At 46.2% G+C, this 18,365-nt stretch overlaps 1 protein-coding gene across 2 annotated transcripts in view; it reads right to left on the bottom strand.

Moving 5' to 3' along the window:
* Pccb (propionyl-CoA carboxylase subunit beta) overlaps positions 1 to 18,365 on the bottom strand; it is a 47,145-nt gene that overhangs the window by 27,361 nt on the left and 1,419 nt on the right. The window contains exons 2-6 of one of the 2 annotated variants that reach the window (XM_050139382.1): positions 17,045 to 17,164; positions 15,545 to 15,613; positions 13,553 to 13,609; positions 9,985 to 10,098; positions 5,558 to 5,668 (exon numbers count right to left, since the gene is read on the bottom strand). In XM_050139382.1, the coding sequence (XP_049995339.1) occupies positions 5,558 to 5,668; positions 9,985 to 10,098; positions 13,553 to 13,609; positions 15,545 to 15,613; positions 17,045 to 17,164 (471 nt within the window). The remainder of the gene's footprint in view (positions 1 to 5,557; positions 5,669 to 9,984; positions 10,099 to 13,552; positions 13,610 to 15,544; positions 15,614 to 17,044; positions 17,165 to 18,365) is intronic. The other variant, XM_050139383.1, reaches the window with a different exon arrangement.

Genomic DNA, 18,365 nt, shown 5'->3' on the forward strand with positions numbered 1-18,365 from the left:
TATATCTGTCAGTAGTTAGGTCCTACACAGACGGGGGACAAGGAGTGGCTATTTAATAAGCTACAGATACCCAAGACAAACCGTGGCTAGCCCCTCAGCCTCTCCATATCACCTGTTTCCGGAAGGCAGGCCTAGTCTAGCTGGAGCTTTTTCCTTCTCCCAGCACGGGACTCCTGAGGAAATTCCCATTTCTTTGGGGTTTCACAAGTTCCTGAGGAATGCTGGCTCTTACCTAAGCACCAGAAATCCTCCTATCGGTCAGATGGGATCATTTCTAGACACATATGGGCAACCTGAGACCTTGGGACCTAACAATGGGCCGGGCAGACTAGACACCCAGGAAGAACATGCTGACAGGGTAAGCACCTGGAGACAAACCCTGATCCCCAGGAAGGGTCCCCTGGACCCCCAAAGTCAGGGACAAGATATTGGGCAGCTAGTTGCTAAACTGATCAGGGCTGCCCCAGTGGTGACAAGGACAATGTACAACTTCCATAATAGCTGTACACAGTGGGGACCCTCTCAGCCCCCCAATACAGAAGCTGGAGAACACCCCCAAACTGGACACTGCATGTGCATGTGGTGGGGCTCCCACACATGCACGGCCCCTCAGCAGTCGCTCTCGACCTCCAAAGCTGCCCTGGTCAACGCTTGAACTCAGGGCACACATCTGCTGAAGGGCTCCAAAGCTCCCTGTTCCATGGTAGCTGTACTGCACTGTTTAAAGTGTTTCCCGCTAGACGAGCTAAGGAAGTGGCGGAATGCAGTAACAGGAAAGACGTCACCTGAGAAAGTGCGCAGAAGCTGGCATCCATCAGGAAAGACAAGAGAGGGCAGCCATGGGAGGGAAAGCCTATACAGGCTGCAAACAGGACAGCCGAGAAAGACACCCGAGGAACTAAGCAAATATTCCCAAGTTATAGGGTAATAAAAGGGATGAGAATTTGCCTCTAGATATGCCAAGAACAGCAGACCTTCAAACACGCTTTGCAGTCTGATTAGAAGCAAGGGCAGGTTAGGAGGCACCCTTCAGTCTTACAGCAGTGAGGAGACAGGAAAAGAGCCAAGCGCAGACAGCCGCCAAGAGCAGGGGTGCACACTTGTAGCCAAACAACTGAATGAACCAGACAGAACCGGTTGGCAGAGAGCAGAGCAAACAGTACGAGTCTGGCCCAGCCTTCCCTGCCAAGGAGGACGGACTGCTTCAAAGGCCTCACTGAGTTGGCCCCTAGGCACCAAATCAAGACTAGATCTAAGTTGTCCCTAACAATACACGAGGTAATGAAAACAAAGAGGCCTGGACGCTACGTCTGCCTGTCAGAAAGTATCCATCATGGGAAATTATTCTGAAGTGTTAGACCACTGCCATTTCTGAAATCATTCCCACAGAGGAAGACTGGGGCCGCAGGATCTCCCTTCCGGGCTGAAATTCACACTCCAGCAGATGGCTGGCCAAAACCACGTGTGCCCTAGAAGTCCATTTTATCAGTTTCACAATACTCGGGAAACTCGGTCAAGAGTCTGGTGCCATCCATTTCTCTGGCTGCATCTGAAATTCTAAGATCACAAACTTCCCTATAGGCCTGGCAGAAAAGAAGATAATCTAAGCAGGTACCGAGCTCTCAACCTATCGTCTATAGACACGGACCCCAAAGAAATGGGAATTTCCCCAGGAACCTCACTGGAGAAGGGAAGGGCACCAGCTAGGGGAAGCAGGAGGTTCTCACTGAAAGAGACTTTACACAGCGCTAACAAGCTGCCAGGCCACACAAGCACCGGTCTGTGGTGGACGGGACCACACAGTGACTAGGGACTGATGGATACACCTATGGCGCTTTGTTTAATCTCACTTCAGGACCCTGAAGACTGCTTGGGGGTCCCCTCGCTCTCTCTGTCTCCCTCTTCCCAGTGTGGCTACAGCGAGTCAATCTTTTTCTGCTTTCTCCTAATTCGGCTCTTTTCATTCCCTTACTGAGGAAGGGTGGCAGGACTTGGCTTGGGTAACAGGTTGTGACCCTGACTTTGATAACAATCAGCTTCAAGCAATTACGGATTACAGTTATTCTTCCTTAACACGCAAGCTTTGCAGAAGTGCCGCCCATGGTTAGTGCGCTCCATGTCATTTATGCGTACAGGAACCAGGATTTCAGACTTCTGTTTACAGAAATTGTACTTTTGCATCGTGGCAGCCTGAGGCTGGACCACCGTCAGGAGACTATGGTCCTCATCTAACATGCTCCCGCGTGGGAACCCACAGTCACCTGTGTGTTTCCCAGAATCTGCTAGCAATGAAATAAACTTTAGAATAATTCTTTTAAAAAATCTAAATATATAGTAATCAAGACAATCATGCATTGCTGAAAAACTAAGCACCAATGGAGCAGGCCGTGGAGTCTAGAAGCAAGTTCACAAAGTCTGCTGATCCTTGCCAAGGAAACAAAGGTTAAGTTGTAGTTATCTAGCTTAAGGCTAGGGATTGCTGGAGAACTTGCCTGGGCTAGACCCTCGGTTCAACCCCAAATACAACAAAACAAAACAAAACAAAATTAAAAAAAAAAAAACAAATATAAGCCTGGAGAAGCCTTTAATCCCAGCACTCAGGAGACAGGCAGGAGGATCTCTGAGTTCAAGGCCAGTCTTGTCTGCAGAGTGAATTCCAGGACAGCCAGGGCTGTTACATAAAGAAATCCTGTCTCAAGAAACCAAACCAAACCAAAAGAAAACAAAACAAAATAACCCATAAGTATATATTTTAGCCACCCATACCTATTATCCCAATACTCAGAGGCTGAGGCAGGAGAAGAACCATGCTAGAAGCCATCCTGGGCTATATCGTAACTCCCAGACCAGTCTGGGCTACATACAGAATGGTACCTCATCTCAACAAATACACCAAAAAAACAAACTATACCAAAAACTCAGAAAAATCAAAAGTAGGAACAAAATTCATGGGGGAAAAAAGTTAAAAGAACTGACAGATAACTCACCAAAGAAAACACACAAATAGAAAATAAAGACATGAAAGACGTTGCATGTGACCCACCCACTCACTAGCACAGCTGTGGTGGCCTGAATGCACGTGGTCCCCATGGGCTCGTGTGTTCGCATGTTTAGTTCCCCCTGGTGGACTGTCTGAGAAGGATTAGAAGGTGTGGCCTTGTTACAGGAAGTGGGCTTTGAGGTTCCGAAAGCTAATGCCTTTTGCCTATGGATCATGATGTAGCTCTTAGCTACTTCTCCAGTACCCTGCCTGTCTGCCCGCATGCTGCGGTGGTCCTCCTGCCATGATGATAAAAGGACAAGGCCTCTGAAACTGTGAGCAAGCCCCTGAGATTAAATATTTTCCTTTATAAGATTTGCTGTGGTCATGGTGTCTCTTCACAGCAATAGAATACTAAGATAATGGCCAAATTCAAAGACACTGGCAGCATCAAATCCGGGCAATGATGTAGGACAACTGGACTCTTTCACTGGTGGTGGGTGAGAATGCATGGGGATGTGACCATTTTGGAAAACAATTTGGCAGCTTCTTATAAAACTAAATCCACATTGAACACCTGATTCTGCCACAGAGTGCACTGCAGAATCAGGCAACCTTAAATATGTGAGACTAAGTTAAGTAAGCCAGTCTGAAAAGATTCCATATAGACCCAACTACACCATATTCCAGAAAAGACAGAACTACAGGCAGGGGATGGAGATGGCTCAATGTTTGCAAGTACTGGTCGCTCTTCCAGAGAACCCAGGTTAGATTCCCAATACCCACATGGTGGCTCACTAATTCTAGTCCCAGGGGATCTGACTCCCTCTTCTGGCCTCCACTGAGAACCATGCACACAGGTGATGCATACACATACATACAGGCAAAACACCCAAACACATAAAATCATTTTTTGATGGGAGGACTCCTACACAGCTGCAGTCAGCACCTGAGGGCCCACACATAGCCCTAATCTGCCCTTTTGCCTTCAGCACCTTCTGTTTAACATATGTGAATCAGGTATGAGAGTTCCCAAAGGTGCAACACCTGGTTGGGAGACAACCCGGAAACCCACCAATATTTTCTGATCGAGAATTTTTATTTGGCATTGTCCTTTTGGAAGCTTAATTAAGGTGTTTTAGGAATATGAACATCAACTTGCTAAGGTGTAAACTGGAGGACAATAAAGAAGCCTTGAGCTAAGGGAAAGCGGTGAACTCTGTAGAGACGAATCCACCCTGCAGCTGGAAAAGGCTAAATTCATCCTCTGTATTTTCTTCCCAGACCCACATGAATGAACACCCACACCAGAACCACAGCAAGACAGAAAGACATGGACCCAGATTGGAGGGAGTGGGGGGACGAGCTGGGAGGATTAGAGGAAGGGGAAACCAAAAGCAGAATATATTATATTTTTAAAAAATCTATTTTCAATAAAAGAATAAAAAGGATGCTTTCAATTGTCACTAGGAGTAGATCCACTGGGCAAGAGTAGCACTTTCGGGACTTCTGGATTCCAACTGCCAAGCTACCCTGGAGAAAAGGTGCCCAAGTCACATTCCTTCTGCAATTGTCCCTCACACTAAGTAACTGCCACTACTTCCCCCTCCCTCAGCCTTCCTCTGCCATGGTATGTAGTGCTCATTTTTTGAACATTAAAAAAATCAGCCTTTCTATCTTAACCACCAGATTTAGGATAGCTACCCACATATAATCTCAAGAGGATTTCACCTAGAAATAGTCTATCACAGCCAGGTGGTGGTGGCACACACCTGTAATCCCAGCAGAGGCAGGTGGATCTCTGAGTTTAAGGCCAGCCTGGTCTACAGAGCGAGTGTCAGGACAGTCGGGGCTACACAGAGAAGGTGTCTCAAAAAAAGTAAAGCACACCTTTAATCCCAGCACACAGGAGGCAGAGGTATGCGGATCTCTGAGTTCAGACCAGTAAAGGGTGGACAGTAAGACCCCGTCTCAGAAAATAACCTCAAAAAGTAAAATAAAAATCATGCCAGACGGTGGTGATGCACACCTCTAATCCCAGTGATCTTTCAAGGACAGTCAGTGTTACATAGTGAAACCTTGTCTTGAAAAACCAAAATAAATAAATAGTAAGAATAAATTCATTTAAAATCCCTTTCCATTAAAGCCAGAAGATGTGTTGATATACATCTCTCTAACTGAAGTTGCAGATCAAATTTTTCCATTTCCATTACAAAAAGGAAAGAAACATGGGGCATAGGGAGGCACTTGTCAATAAAACAGACCACAGTAAGCCTTCCCAAGGGAGCCCTAGTCAGTAAACAGCCATCAGTCTGGGCAAAGGACAGGGATCTTCTGATTATGTGAAACTATTTGCAATTCAGATCACAGGTAAAACCACAGCGCCCACAAGGACCTTCCTCAAACACTACAGAGCCCATGCCAAACCTTCTTTCCACCCAGACTCAGAGCTTATCTCCGCTCCACCGAACACCAATGAGAACTCAGATAAGGACGAGATCTGGGTCAGGCATTATGTTTGTTGCAGATGGGAGCCGCAGGACTCTCGGGGACCAGGAACAGGCGCAGCTTTCTTACCTTGACCATGAATGTGAAGTCTGTTAGGGCAGGGGAGTAGACGGCCCCACCAGCGCATGGGCCCATGATCAGAGAAATCTGAGGGATGACTCCGGACGCTGTGACATTCCTCTGCCAACACAGAAAGGCAAAGCACCTGGTTACAGAAGCACTCACGAAGGTATCTGCAGGAAGATGAAGCCAACAATAAAATCAAGCAAAAGATCTAGTCAGGAAAGTGCTTCCAAAATTACATGTGGCATTTGTCCCCATAATGGAGAGGTTGATTTGTCACTGAAACAAGGAGCATTGTCTTGACAGCGGTTCCTCGAAGTGTCCACCAGAATGTGGCTACAGGTCCCGCCACTTTCTCATGTGCACCCATGTACGCAGAGCCACCACGGGGAAGCAGCCAACAGTCACCCTGCAAGTAGCCCTGACCTCTGTGTTCAGCTCCCAGAAGTCATGCCAGAGAGGCAGGTGGCACTTGAGAGACCCTCGGTATCTGCTCCTCAGCCAACGCTTGGTGGAGGTGAGGGGAAACGCTGCGTACTACAGCTCACCACAGCACCAAAGCCATCTCTACTCAGCAAAAAAAAAAAAAAAAAAAACAAGGGGGGGTGGACTCTCAACTGCAGGAGAACTGAGTTTAGAAAATCCCTTGAAAAACTACTATAAAATTAGGAGACATCGTCAAAAACAAGTATTCAAGTCTCTGGTAATGAACAAAATGTTTATGCCTAAAAACTGCCCAGCAAGCCAGAAACGGCAGCTCACACTTTTAACCCCAGCACCTGGGAAGCAGAGGCAGGAGGATTGTGCTACAAGTCCTAGACTGAGTCCAAAGCTAGGCTGAGTTGCACTGAAAGACTCTGTCTCCCACTTCTATCTCCACGAGAAGAGGGGCGGAAAGCTGAACACTAAACGTGATTAAGACACTGAGAGTCCAGCGTTTTTAATTAAGGCTCACCAGTCCCATGCCAGCTCAGGGTGACACCTGGGGGAGAGGAAACAGCAACCCAAGCTCTCAAGAAGCAATTGCGTTAACCTGTGATTAAAAACCCATTGCTGGAGGTTGGGGAGATGGCTCAGCGGGTAACTGCAAACATGTGGACTGGAGCTCTGACTTCCAGGACCCAAAGCCAGATGGGATTGCTTGAGCTTCTATAGTTCCAGCACTTCTATAGCATGACAGGAGGCAGAGGCAGGGGGATTCCCACAAGCTCATAGGACAGCTGGAATACACAGAAGGGAGCAACATGATATCCTGTCTCGAAACTAGGGGGAAAGCCAGTTGTCTGACCACCACAGGTCACCATGGATATGTACAACTGCGCATACACGCGGACACACACACACACACACACACACAAATAAAATATTGAATAAAAATCTCTTCTTAATTGGGACTGGAGCAACAGCTCAGCAGTTAGAAGCATTTGCTGAATTCAGATCAGGAGACTTACTTCAGCTCCTGGGGACTCTTCACTGTTCTGAGATAATTATACACTCACTGCATGAAGACACATTGCTGTGATTGGTGTAGTAAAAAGCTGAACAGCCAATAGCTAGACAGGAGGATAAGTGGGATTTCCAGGGAGAAAAGGGAAGAGGAAAAGGAACCTAGGTGTGCAGGAGATGCCAGGGAGACCTGAAAAGGTCGGACATACAGTACACAGATAACTGAGCCTCTTGGCAGAACAAAGATTAATAAAAGCAAATTAATTTAAGTTACAGGAGCTAGTGGGACAAGCCTAAGCTAATGGTCAAATTTCATAATTAATAAGAAGCCTCTGTGTCGCTATTTGAGGGCTGGCGATTCAAAGATAGTCCGACAAGAAAGATTGCTACACTACACCATCTTCTGGTCTCCACCAGCACCTAGACACATATGGCAGACTCAGACACACACATCCTGAAAAACAATTTTTTAAAAATAAATAACAAGCTGGGTGGTGGTGCACACCTGATGTGGGATTCCCCTCTGTATGCTCTGATTACCATAAATGAATAAAGAAAACCGGCTTGGCCAAGTGCCTTTGTCAGGAAATTTGTCAATGCACTGAGGAAGTGACACCACACCCACAGAGCAACATGCATGTACAGAAATAGCTTAGGAAAGTCACAGGCAGATCCCACACTCAACAAGCAAAGATCAGTAGCCCCTGAAGACTGAAAGAACCCAATCTGTAAGTTACCAGAAAACCAGACATGGTGGTTTTGGGCCCCCAAAGGAAGAGGCACAATTAGGACCTACAGTCTTGTTGGAGTAGGTGTGGTCTTGTTGCTGGGAGTGTGTCACTGTGAAGATGGGCTTTGAGGTCTTATATATGCTTAACATATATGGTAAAGAGATGCTTCAGTGGTTAAAGAAATTGGTTGCTCCTCCAGAGGACCCAAGTTTGATTCCCAGAACCCACATGACTGTTTACAACCATCTATAACTCTAGACCCAAGAGATCCAACATCCTCTTCTGGAATAAAAAGGCACCAGGCACATACACATGCATGCAGGCAAAACACCCAAATGTAAGAAATAAAAATTAAAAGTTAAGGCCAGGTGTTGGTGGCAGAACATGCCTTAATCCCAGCACTTGGGAGGCAGAATCAGGTGGATCTCTGAGTTCGAGGCCATCCTGATCTACAGAGTGAGTTCCAGGATAACTAGGGTTACACAGAGAGGCCTTTCTCAAGTAAATAAGTAAATAAATAAATAATGAAGGTTGAATTTTTTGAAAAATAAAATATGATGAAAATTAAACTGAACTAAAATGGCCCAACTAGCCGGTGGTGGGGCACGCCTTTAATCCCAGCACTTGGGAGGCAGAGGCAGGCGGATTTCTGTGAGTTCGAGACCAGCCTGGCCTACAGAGCTAGTTCCAGGACAGGCTCCAAAGCCACAGAGAAACCCTGTCTCAAAAAACCAACAAATAAATAAATAAATAAAATGGCCCAACTAAATATAAAGGGGGGAAGCTGTGGCTGGGCAGGGCAGCACAGACCTATAACCTCACCAGGTAGTGTGAACTATATAGAGATATTTGTCTTTTAAAACGGAAGGCATTGGGGATGGGAGGAGTCCAGAAAGCAGTCTCGGGATAAAGGCTTGATCCTGTGTTGTTAATTTCTGGAAACTTTTAATTGTGATGTAATTTCAGACCTCATGGAAAACTTGAAACAGTTTAAGATCTGTCCTGTGTTCTTCGGCTGGATAGCTGTCCCCACTGGCTGTATCATTCTCTCCAGAAATACATATTTGCATATCACATTATTTTGAAACATCTGAGGGCTAATTGGTGATATTTTGCTTCCTCCAGCTCTTAAGTCCTTCATTGTGTGTTTCTGGGGGAACATTTACCAGAGTATAATCGTAAAAGGAGATTCAACCCTGATCTATTGCTATCTGTAGTCCTTATCTAGGGGCCTCAATAAAACCCTTAGTAGCTTCCTTTCCTTCTCCGGTTCCTCTCTTTCACTTTTTCTCTTTTCTCCTGCCCTTTTCGCTTCTCTCCCTTCCCCCCTTCTCTCTCCTTTCCTTTCCTCCCCTCCCCTCCCTTCCCCTCTTCTCTCCTTTCCTTCCCCCCCTCCCCCCTTCCCTCTTTCCCCCTCCCCATCCTTTCCTCTCCTCCCCTCCCTTGTCTTTTTCTCTCCTATCTCCTACCCTTCCCCTCTCCCCTTTCCGTCTCCCTCTTTCCTTATACTTTTGTTCCTGACTAGGAATGAATTCAATTGTTATACAGCTTTAATTTTTTTTTCTTTGAAGAAAAAAGCATGTTTAAGACGGACAGAAGCCGGGAAGCCTCTCAAGGGCCAGAACTGCCTTACAACTTAGAATACCTCTCACAAGATGGCTCGGTTGAATCCTGAAGGGTGGTGACCCCAGACGTGACAGCTGTCATTCCCGCAGGGGAAGGAGGATAGCCCAGGGCTGACTGGAAACTTCCTGGCTCTGGTCTCTGTCAGACCCTCCCTGTGTCTCTCATAACACAGCTCCTAGGCAAACCAGGCAAGTATCTGGAATGATGTTCTCCAAGGCCTCTGATTTGAAGAGATTTCTTCTTCTTTGTATAATTATCCAGAACATTAAATTTAAAAAGCACTTAAAAAAAAATTCTAGTTCTAGCAAATCAGTCTACTTTAATGTTCCTTACCTTGTTGCTCTTGCTTCAAAAAAAAGAGAAAGAAAAGAAAAGAAAAGAAAAGAAAAGAAAAGAAAAGAAAGAAAGAAAGAAAGAAAGAAAGAAAGAAAGAGAAAACATTTCCAAGTACTTTCTCCTCATGAGTGACCTTGAATTATTCACCTAACAACTGGCCCTCTATCAAGAAAAAGCAGGCTCTGCACCACCTAGCAGGTCCCCCACCCCCACCCCACCTGCAGAGGACAGTGTGGAGAGACAGGCACCCACACACACACACTCACGGACTCCTGCTGTGAATAGGTTTCTCACCAGGAAGATGTCCGCGTAGCCAGCCAAGGACTCCACCCCCTCCTGGATTCGGGCGCCCCCGGAGTCATTCAGCCCGATCACTGGAGCCCCTACTGTTAAGGCCTGGTCCATGATCTAAAACGGCATAGAAATCCCATGAGACATCTGCTCTGGTTTTCGAAAGCAGCAGTGACAAAAAGCCTTGTTGTGCCAAGAAGATGGCTTGGTGGGGGAGAGTCACCAGACTAAAAGGCCACTGCCTGTGCCCCCACAAGCCAGGCCCAGCCACCCATGCTCAATGAGTCCACTGGAGCCAGATGAATAGTGGAAAGCAGAAAAGGGAGATTTATCAATGTGACCACACAGGAAGAGGGACAAAGGGATCCGGACTTTATGCTCCCACCAAGGCCACCTTCAGGGGTCCTGGTATGAGGAGGGTTAAAATACTAAGAAGTTTGCATAACTGGACAGTCCCATAAGGTGTGGGCCCTGTCCCCCACTCAGCTCCCAGGCTCTCCTACAAGGACATCTGTCAGGCTGGATCTTTCTCCAGGAGACAAGTCGCTCCTCTGAGTGCCTCAGGGCTTCCGCCATTTCTCCTGGAGAAATTCTTGGAGTCCATTCTTTCAACAGTCCAGTAGCTGAAGAGGGGAGCATGACGCACAGTGTCTCTTTAGAACAGTGGTTCACAACCTTCCAAACGCTGCGACCCCTTAATACTGTTCCTCATGTTGTGGTGGCCCCCAACCATAAACTTGTTTATTTGCTACTTCATTTTGCTACTGTTATGAATCATAACTTAAATATCTGATATGCAGGATATCTGACATGTGACCTGCAAAGGGGTCGTGACCCACAGGTTGAGAACTGTTGCTTTAGCACATTCAGCCCAGTCAAGCAGGCCAAGCACAAGATCACTTAACATAAAAGCCTGGTGAGACCCAAGTTAGATCCCCAAGAACCCACCATGTTAGGTAAGAACTAGCTCCTAAAAGCTGTGTTATACTTACACACACAGGCCAACATGCCTCACCCTCATTCTGTGTGTGTCTATGTGTCTGTGTGTCTGTCTCTGTGTGTGTGTTTTCCAGAAAACATTTCTCTGTACTTTTCCAACCAGGAAGGAGTATCTCGATTTTAACCCCCATAATGTCCGGATTCCTAAGGGAAGATGAGAGACCAGCTGACCTAACAAAAGCCACAGGTTTTGCATTGTTGAGGCTAAGAGGCTAAGAGGGTCACACCTGACTCTCTTCAGCGGCCACATTTATTCCCAGTGACTCCTAAGGAACAATGGGTGGCAGACAGAATGGAACAGAAGTCTATTTATGAAAGTGCACATTGACCCATTAACCTGAGGCAGGTTACACTGTGGCAGATTTTCCTCCTGGGTCTACAAGCTTCATACGCAACATCCCACAGCCCCAGATGGTTTACAAAGCACATTTACTCCCAGGATCTAAAGTTCTCCAAACACCAACTATACTTAGCATTACTCCCCAGATCATTTCAATCTAGCAGGATTCTATCTGGTGAACTTTTGTTTGATTGGCATCTGGGGTTCTGTTTGTGTGCCTGTATCTTCATCAGCAGAAAAAGGAAGTGACTGCAAGGCCTGCTCACATGAGACAAGTTTTCTATCACAGAGCTCTAAACTCAGTCCCCTAAAGTGTTTTTTTTAAAATATCTTTATGCAGGAGCTTAAGAGATGGCTCAGTGGTTAAGAGCATTGCTCTTGCAAAAGACTCCAATTCAGTTCCCAGCATCCACAGCGGCTCACAACCATCTGTAACTCCAGTTCTAAAAGATGCAATACCCTCTTCTGGCCTCTGCAGGCACCAGGCACATACAGTACACATACAGGCAAACACTTAAGCACATTAAAAAAAAATACTGTCATATAGTCTTTGTCCTGCTCTTCACATTTTAGCCCCTGGCCTCTCTGCCTAGATCTGAAATTCTATTCTTGGGATTCACAGAATCTCAAGGTAGCTGTAAATGTATATGTGGTTGTGATAGTTTGAATGTAATGAGCCCCTATAATCTTATAGGGAGAGGCACTATTAGGAGGTGTGACTTTGCTGGAGTGGGTATGGCCTTGCTGGAGGAAGTGTGTCACTGTGGGGGCAGGTTTAGGTTTCCTATGTTTGGAATACTACCCAGTGAGTCAGTCAACTTCCTGTTGTCTGCAAGATGTAAGACTCTTAGCTATTCCTTCAGCACATCTGTCTGCAAGCCACCATGCTCCCCACCATAGTAAAATGGAAGTCGTCACCTCAAGTAAATGTTTTCTTTTCTGAGAGTTGCCATGGTCATGGTGTCTCTTCACAGCAATAAAAACCCTAAGACAGTGGTCTATGAACTTGAGGTGGAAAAAGTTTACATTTTCCCCCTGTATTGCTCTAACTCTCCTTCATTTATGAACCACACATGTGCCTTTGCCATTAATAGAAACCAGAAGCCTTTGTCACATTAAAGTTGCTGAGATCCATAAATATGTTTCCTCAAGCCTCCTTTGAATTACACCAGTCAGAGTCACTACTAAATCTTATTATTTAATGCATTAATAAGAACATATATTAATGAGCCAGACATAGTGGCACATGCCTTTAATCCCAACACTTGGGACGCAGAGGCAAGCGGATCTCTGAGTTCAAGGCTAGCCTGGACTAAACAGAGAAACCCTGTCTCAAAAAAAAAAAAAAAAAAAAAAGTACATATACGACGATCTTCTTTTGAATGCTTTCAGTCTTTGCAGGCAGAGGCCAGAGCAGAATGTCAGGTGTCCTCCTCTATCAACCTCAATCCTGTTTTCTGAGATCCTCTTCATGAGGCTCTCTCCATGAACCCAAAGCTTGCTGCTCTGACTCGGCCCACCAGTCAGCAAGCTGCCAGACTCTGCCTGTTCCCCAAAAGCTGGGGTTACAAGCACATAATGGTCATGCTTGGGTTTTACGTGAGTGTTGGGGATTTGAACTCAGGTCCTTTTGTTTTCATACCAGATACTCATCACACCCACTGACCCATCTCTCCGCAAGCCTTGTAATCGTAGATGTTATTTTATGTGTGAGGAAACGTGACAGGTTCACACATACAATCCTAGCACTTGGGCAGGAGGCGGCAGAGGGACCAAAAGAAGAAAAGGAAAGATGGGCAGGGGGAGGAGAAGAAAAGTACAGAACAAGTGTGGGTATAGACTTTACCAGAGGTCAAGGAGACAGTGCAAAATACTTTAAGAAATGAACTAAGACTCCCTTCTAGACAGTACCACATCTTGAACAAATGTGCAATTTTTATAATTTATTTATTTTTCTTTTATTTGCATTGTTTTGTCTATATGTATGCCTGCGTGAGGGTGTCAGATCTTAGGGTTACAGACAGTTGTAATGTAGTTGCCATGTGGGTTTTGGGAATTGAACCCTGGTCCTCTGGAAGGGCAATCAATTGCTCTTAACTGTTTAGCCATCTCTGTAGCCCCAAATGTGCAATTTCTTATACCCAGCCCAATTCATTACACCCCCAGAATACTCAGTGTGTGCCACACAAACTGAGGGAAGCTCTGGGTTTATTTTCAATATCAAACACTTACTTTGCAGATCTTTTGAGCATGTGCTCCTGACAGACTGCCTCCAAAAACAGTAAAATCCTGAAAAAAAAAAACAAAAAACAAAAACAGTTAAACCAGCATGTAAAATATGATGAGGCAGAGCTGAAAACCCAGGGAAATGGGAAACTTAACATTGTTAAAGGCATTCCAGACATTGAGAAAAATAGAGAAAAAAAATACAACTCTAACACATAGATTATTCCCCAGAATAGTTAATAGGGTATCTTAAACAGAGTTTGTGTAAGATCAGGGTAGTAGTCTTTGCCCTACAAAAATGACTCAGAGCTCTGAGGCAATAACTCAAGCAGGATTAACCCAAATTCCTCCAGTGCCAAACAAGCGCTGCCATTTCCAGGTAGTATGTCGGATTCTGAAAAGAGAGGAGGAGATGAAAGGCAATCAGAGTCCCCCGGCTCCACCCCATCCCTGTGTCTGATACTGTCACATTAGGGACATCTAATAAGCACTAACAGCAGGCTAGCTGAGGGGAACTCAAAGCACAAAGGTACCACATGATTGGGAGGAAGGAAATGGAAGCACACACCTGAAGGGGGCAACCAACGAGGAACCAAGGAAAAGGTGAGGGGCACTAAAACAGGAGTAAGCTTGGGGTAAAAGAACTCAAAGACCTCCCCCTCTTTGCCTTGAGGGGAGAAAGGCTATTCCTCTAAAGAAATAGACTCCAGAATCAGATCATTGCCCTGAAAGAAGGCAAAGATGAGGATGAAAACCAGAGTACTGAATGAGCCCTACTGGCTCCTCCCCTCTCCATAGAGCTTGCTGTCAGCCAGTGGCCAAGGGAAGAAGGATACTTTTCTGGAAAAAGTTAACTCAGAAAAATCACCCGTGTTAGTATCCTGAAAAGTGGAATGAGAAGGCAGGTTCACGACACCCCAAGGCCAGGGTCCAGCCTCTTTCAAGGTCCATCTTCCCCACTCGCCTCCCCAAACCTGGAAAGACCTCCTCCTGATGAGTCCAAAGCATTTGCCGGAGCCTCTCTTACCCGGTCTGTGGCCGCCTGTTCTGCCCCATTCTACCTATAAACTGGCGTCTTCGGAATGAGAGCCCTGTCTTCATCATCTCATCTCTTCCTCACTCCCACTTTCTCTGTGAGCAGACAGGGCACCCGAAAGTAGGATGGATTTGAATTTCTGTAGTGGCCTTGAGTAGTCAGACATCGCGGCCAGAAAACACAGTATCAATCTTTGTTCCATCATTTCTATGCTTCCTTATTTATTAACTTTTGCCCAGGCAGCTCATAAAAACTGAGGGAAAAAAAGTAATATTCAACATTTGGCAGACCCAATAGTAGAAAAATCTATTATGAAATAACACACAAAATACCCTGCTTCTGTTGCTGCCGTGATGCACTAACTCAGGGTCATGCACCTAAGACAACACTCCGCTCTCTCACATCCTGTGGTGCAGAAGCTCCCTCTCAGGGACCGCACTGGGTTGCAACCAAGGTCAACAGGTCTGTGACCTCTCAGGCCTCAAGGGCAGGCAACCTGGTTACCTTTCTGAAGCTTCCAGCCACGGCTCCCGCTCCTCCTCTCCTAGAATGCTTCTCTATTTTCAAAGCCTCACAGCACAGGTGCCTCTGCCTCCCGAGTGCTGGGATTAAAGGCATGCGCCACCACCGCCCAGCATACAATAATTTTTAAAAAAGCAATTTGGGTATGACATAGCTTTATTCTGCCTACAAGGTCTTCGTCAGGTCTCAGTGTATGCCAACTTCATCTCTCTTGATGGAACTTCACAAAATGTATTAGGATACCTTCAAAAAAAAAAAAAATCCCAGAGCTCACAGACCAGTGCTTTTAAGAATCAATTTTTTTCTACTCAGACTGCATCTGGATCCTCCACAGCCCCAACTATAAGCAAGATTTCATTCCCCCAAATTGTTTTCTATCACATATTTTGTTCCTGGCTCTACCTTGCAGGAAAGCCTCATTTGCTGGAGTTAGGACATACCTGACTGAAGACATAGGCCAATCTTCCATTGATTCGGCCCCGTCCAGTGACCACGCTATCTCCAGGAAACTACCAGAGAAAGGGAAACATACAGGTCAGAAAACCCAAATACTTCTGGGTTGTTGCTTGTTTTTTTAAGACAGGATTTCCCGGTGTAGCCCCGGTTGTCCTGGAACTTTCTCTGTCGACCAGGCTGGCCTCAAACTCACAGAGATCTACCTGCCTCTGTCTCTCAAGTGCTGGGATTAAAGGCGAGCGCTACTGCCGCCCAGCCCAAATATTTCTTTATAGTGAAGTTGGCGTCATGGCTTAACTAAAAACAAAAACACCAAAGTTTCTAAGGTTCAAACTAAAAACCAAAGCAGGGTTTAGTCTCTAGCACACCAAAATGAATAACTAGAATTTTCAGAAGAAAGGTAATATAACCACGAGGTTCCCAGGGACACCATTGCCACTTACTCTGAAAGGGACACACAGAAAACATAACAGAGCTAGGCATGGTGGCACATGCCTGGACTCCCAGCCAAAACTAAGGGAGAATCATTATAAGTTCGGGGTCAGCCTTGGCTGCACAGTCAGACCCTCAAAGAGAAAGAGAAAGAGCTTTCTGAGCAGCTTCTCTGATACCACATATCCCTACTCAGACCATTCTTTGTGCAAACTCAGACATTGGTGTGCCCAGAATGGCTCAGACAGACCCTGCCGAGTTTACACCTTTGGTCATAGTCAGCAGATGTGCAAAAAACGGGCCCAAAAGTGAATCCTAAGAGCTCCATGAACCCACAAACAATTTGATTTTGCTGACCTCAAAGATTGCCAGGTATATCTGATGCATGCCCATGATTACACACCCAGGTGGCTAAGACCACGGGGACCATGAGCTCAGGGCTGCCCGGGGTTACACGGAGTTCTAGGGCAGCATGTGTGAGATAGTCAGGCAAACTGAAAAAATAAACAATAAAAACAGCTAAACATAAGCCAGACAGTGGCGGTGCATGCCTTTAAACCTAGCACTAGAGAGGCAGAAGCAGGCAAATCTCAGAGTTCGAAACCAGCCTGGTCTACAGAGTGAGTTCCAGGACAGTCAGGGAAACACAAAGAAACCTTGTCTGGAAAAACAAAACAAAAACCCCCACCTAAACACAAGGCTAAAACTTAAGAAGTATCAAAAGCAACAACTGGCCTGCATTTAGACAAGGGTCTGGTTCTCAGACCCATCTGAGAGATCCTCTCACAATCCTCCCTCCAACCTTGTCCGTCTGTATGAGGAATGGAACCCACAACCAGTGCCTTGGAAACTGGGCCTGAGTTAGACTGCAGAGAGTATACACAGCCTCTAACACTCTTCTGCAGGCAAAGGTGAGGTAGGAGAGAACCTGAAGGCCCCTCAGCTCTTCTCCAGTGCAAGTGAGATAAAAGCTCTATCGACTCTTTGTTCTGGTGGGAAGGCTAGCAAGCCATAGGAAGTGTTCACACCGCCACTGGAAAAAACAAAGATACCTTATTCTTATCAGCAGCCATCCCGAAGTCGGCACATCTGTGTTCCACAAACATGTCGCTCTCCACAAAGCTGCCGGGGTCCAGCAAGAGACTGATCCTCTCCCTGGCAGTTAGCTTTCCCTACAACAAAAGACCAAGTTAAGGTAGGTAAGACATGTTAGCAGGAAGGCCAGAGCCACAGGTTTTGCCTTTTTGCCCCCGTGTAAAAGGCTCCACTGTCCGTCCTACCCAAAGTGGACAGGTGATAGCGATAGACTTCGTTCCAGCCAGGAAAGCTGGGTAGATGCCATGCTCGGGAGCCACCTGCCTGTGGAAAGTAAATCAAAGGGAGGAGAAGCAGGTGAAGACAAGTGGGGGTAAAGAGAGCCTGACCCTGAACTGCACTGAGAACCCTGAGCAGGAGTAGGGAGGAAACTAAGGCAGGCTTCGTGAGGGTCAGAGAGTTAAAGGTATGTTCAACCAGGCACAACCCCTCCCTCCAGCTCCCAGCCTTCACCCCAAGGCACTATTGCCTTCTTCTATCCTAAATAAGAATTCCTGCTGGAAGACCCCACAGCAGGGAGCTGCTGAGTAAAGGGAGAGGGGCCAGGTGCTGGGGAGTTTGTCGGGAGGGGGAGTTTCTCGGGTTGGAGGGCATTTGCTTTAAAGACAGAAAGAAAAAACGGCCGGAGATACAGTTCAGTTAGTAGAGGGCTTGCCTAGCATGTGCAAAAGCCCTAGGTTCAATTCCCAGTACCACACAGACTGCATACATAGGGTAGTGAATGCCTACAATCCCAGAGCTGGGGAAGCAGCAGAGGGATCAGAAGTTCAAGGTCTGTATGAGATCCTATCTCAAAATTAAAGAAAATACTTCTTACAGATGAAGTTGAAACCCTCAATCTATCAAGAGCCTCCACTCCTTAGGCTCCCAAAACCTCAGCTCTCGAGAAAGTCCTTAGCCCCTGTGCTAAAACAGCACATACACACAGTAAACAACAAACAGCCCTTGGAATTAGTTATCTTAGGAAAGCAGTGAAAGCCAATGAGGTTGTGGAAAACATTTACTTTGGGGGAAAACAACCTAACGACTATGGATAAAGAGAGCGATAGATTTGAAAATATTCATACTTTCTGATCCACTGTAGGAAACCTGTCTTATGGAACTCATAAAAAACTTGCTTAATGAGAGCACAAATCGGCCTCCCAACTAAATCAGCCCTGACCACCAAAAGCAGCTCTCCGAGCCTATCGAAGGGCATCAGGGTTTGCTTGGGGAGGAACTGAGCATTGGACCCTGACAGAGGTGACAGGCTTTCCCAGGAAACGTGTTAGTCCTTCA

Source organism: Alexandromys fortis, unplaced genomic scaffold (assembly GCF_014885135.2).
Source record: "Alexandromys fortis isolate MF-2015 unplaced genomic scaffold, M_Fortis_MF-2015_v1.1 scaffold_36, whole genome shotgun sequence".
Lineage (NCBI taxonomy): Eukaryota > Metazoa > Chordata > Mammalia > Rodentia > Cricetidae > Alexandromys > Alexandromys fortis.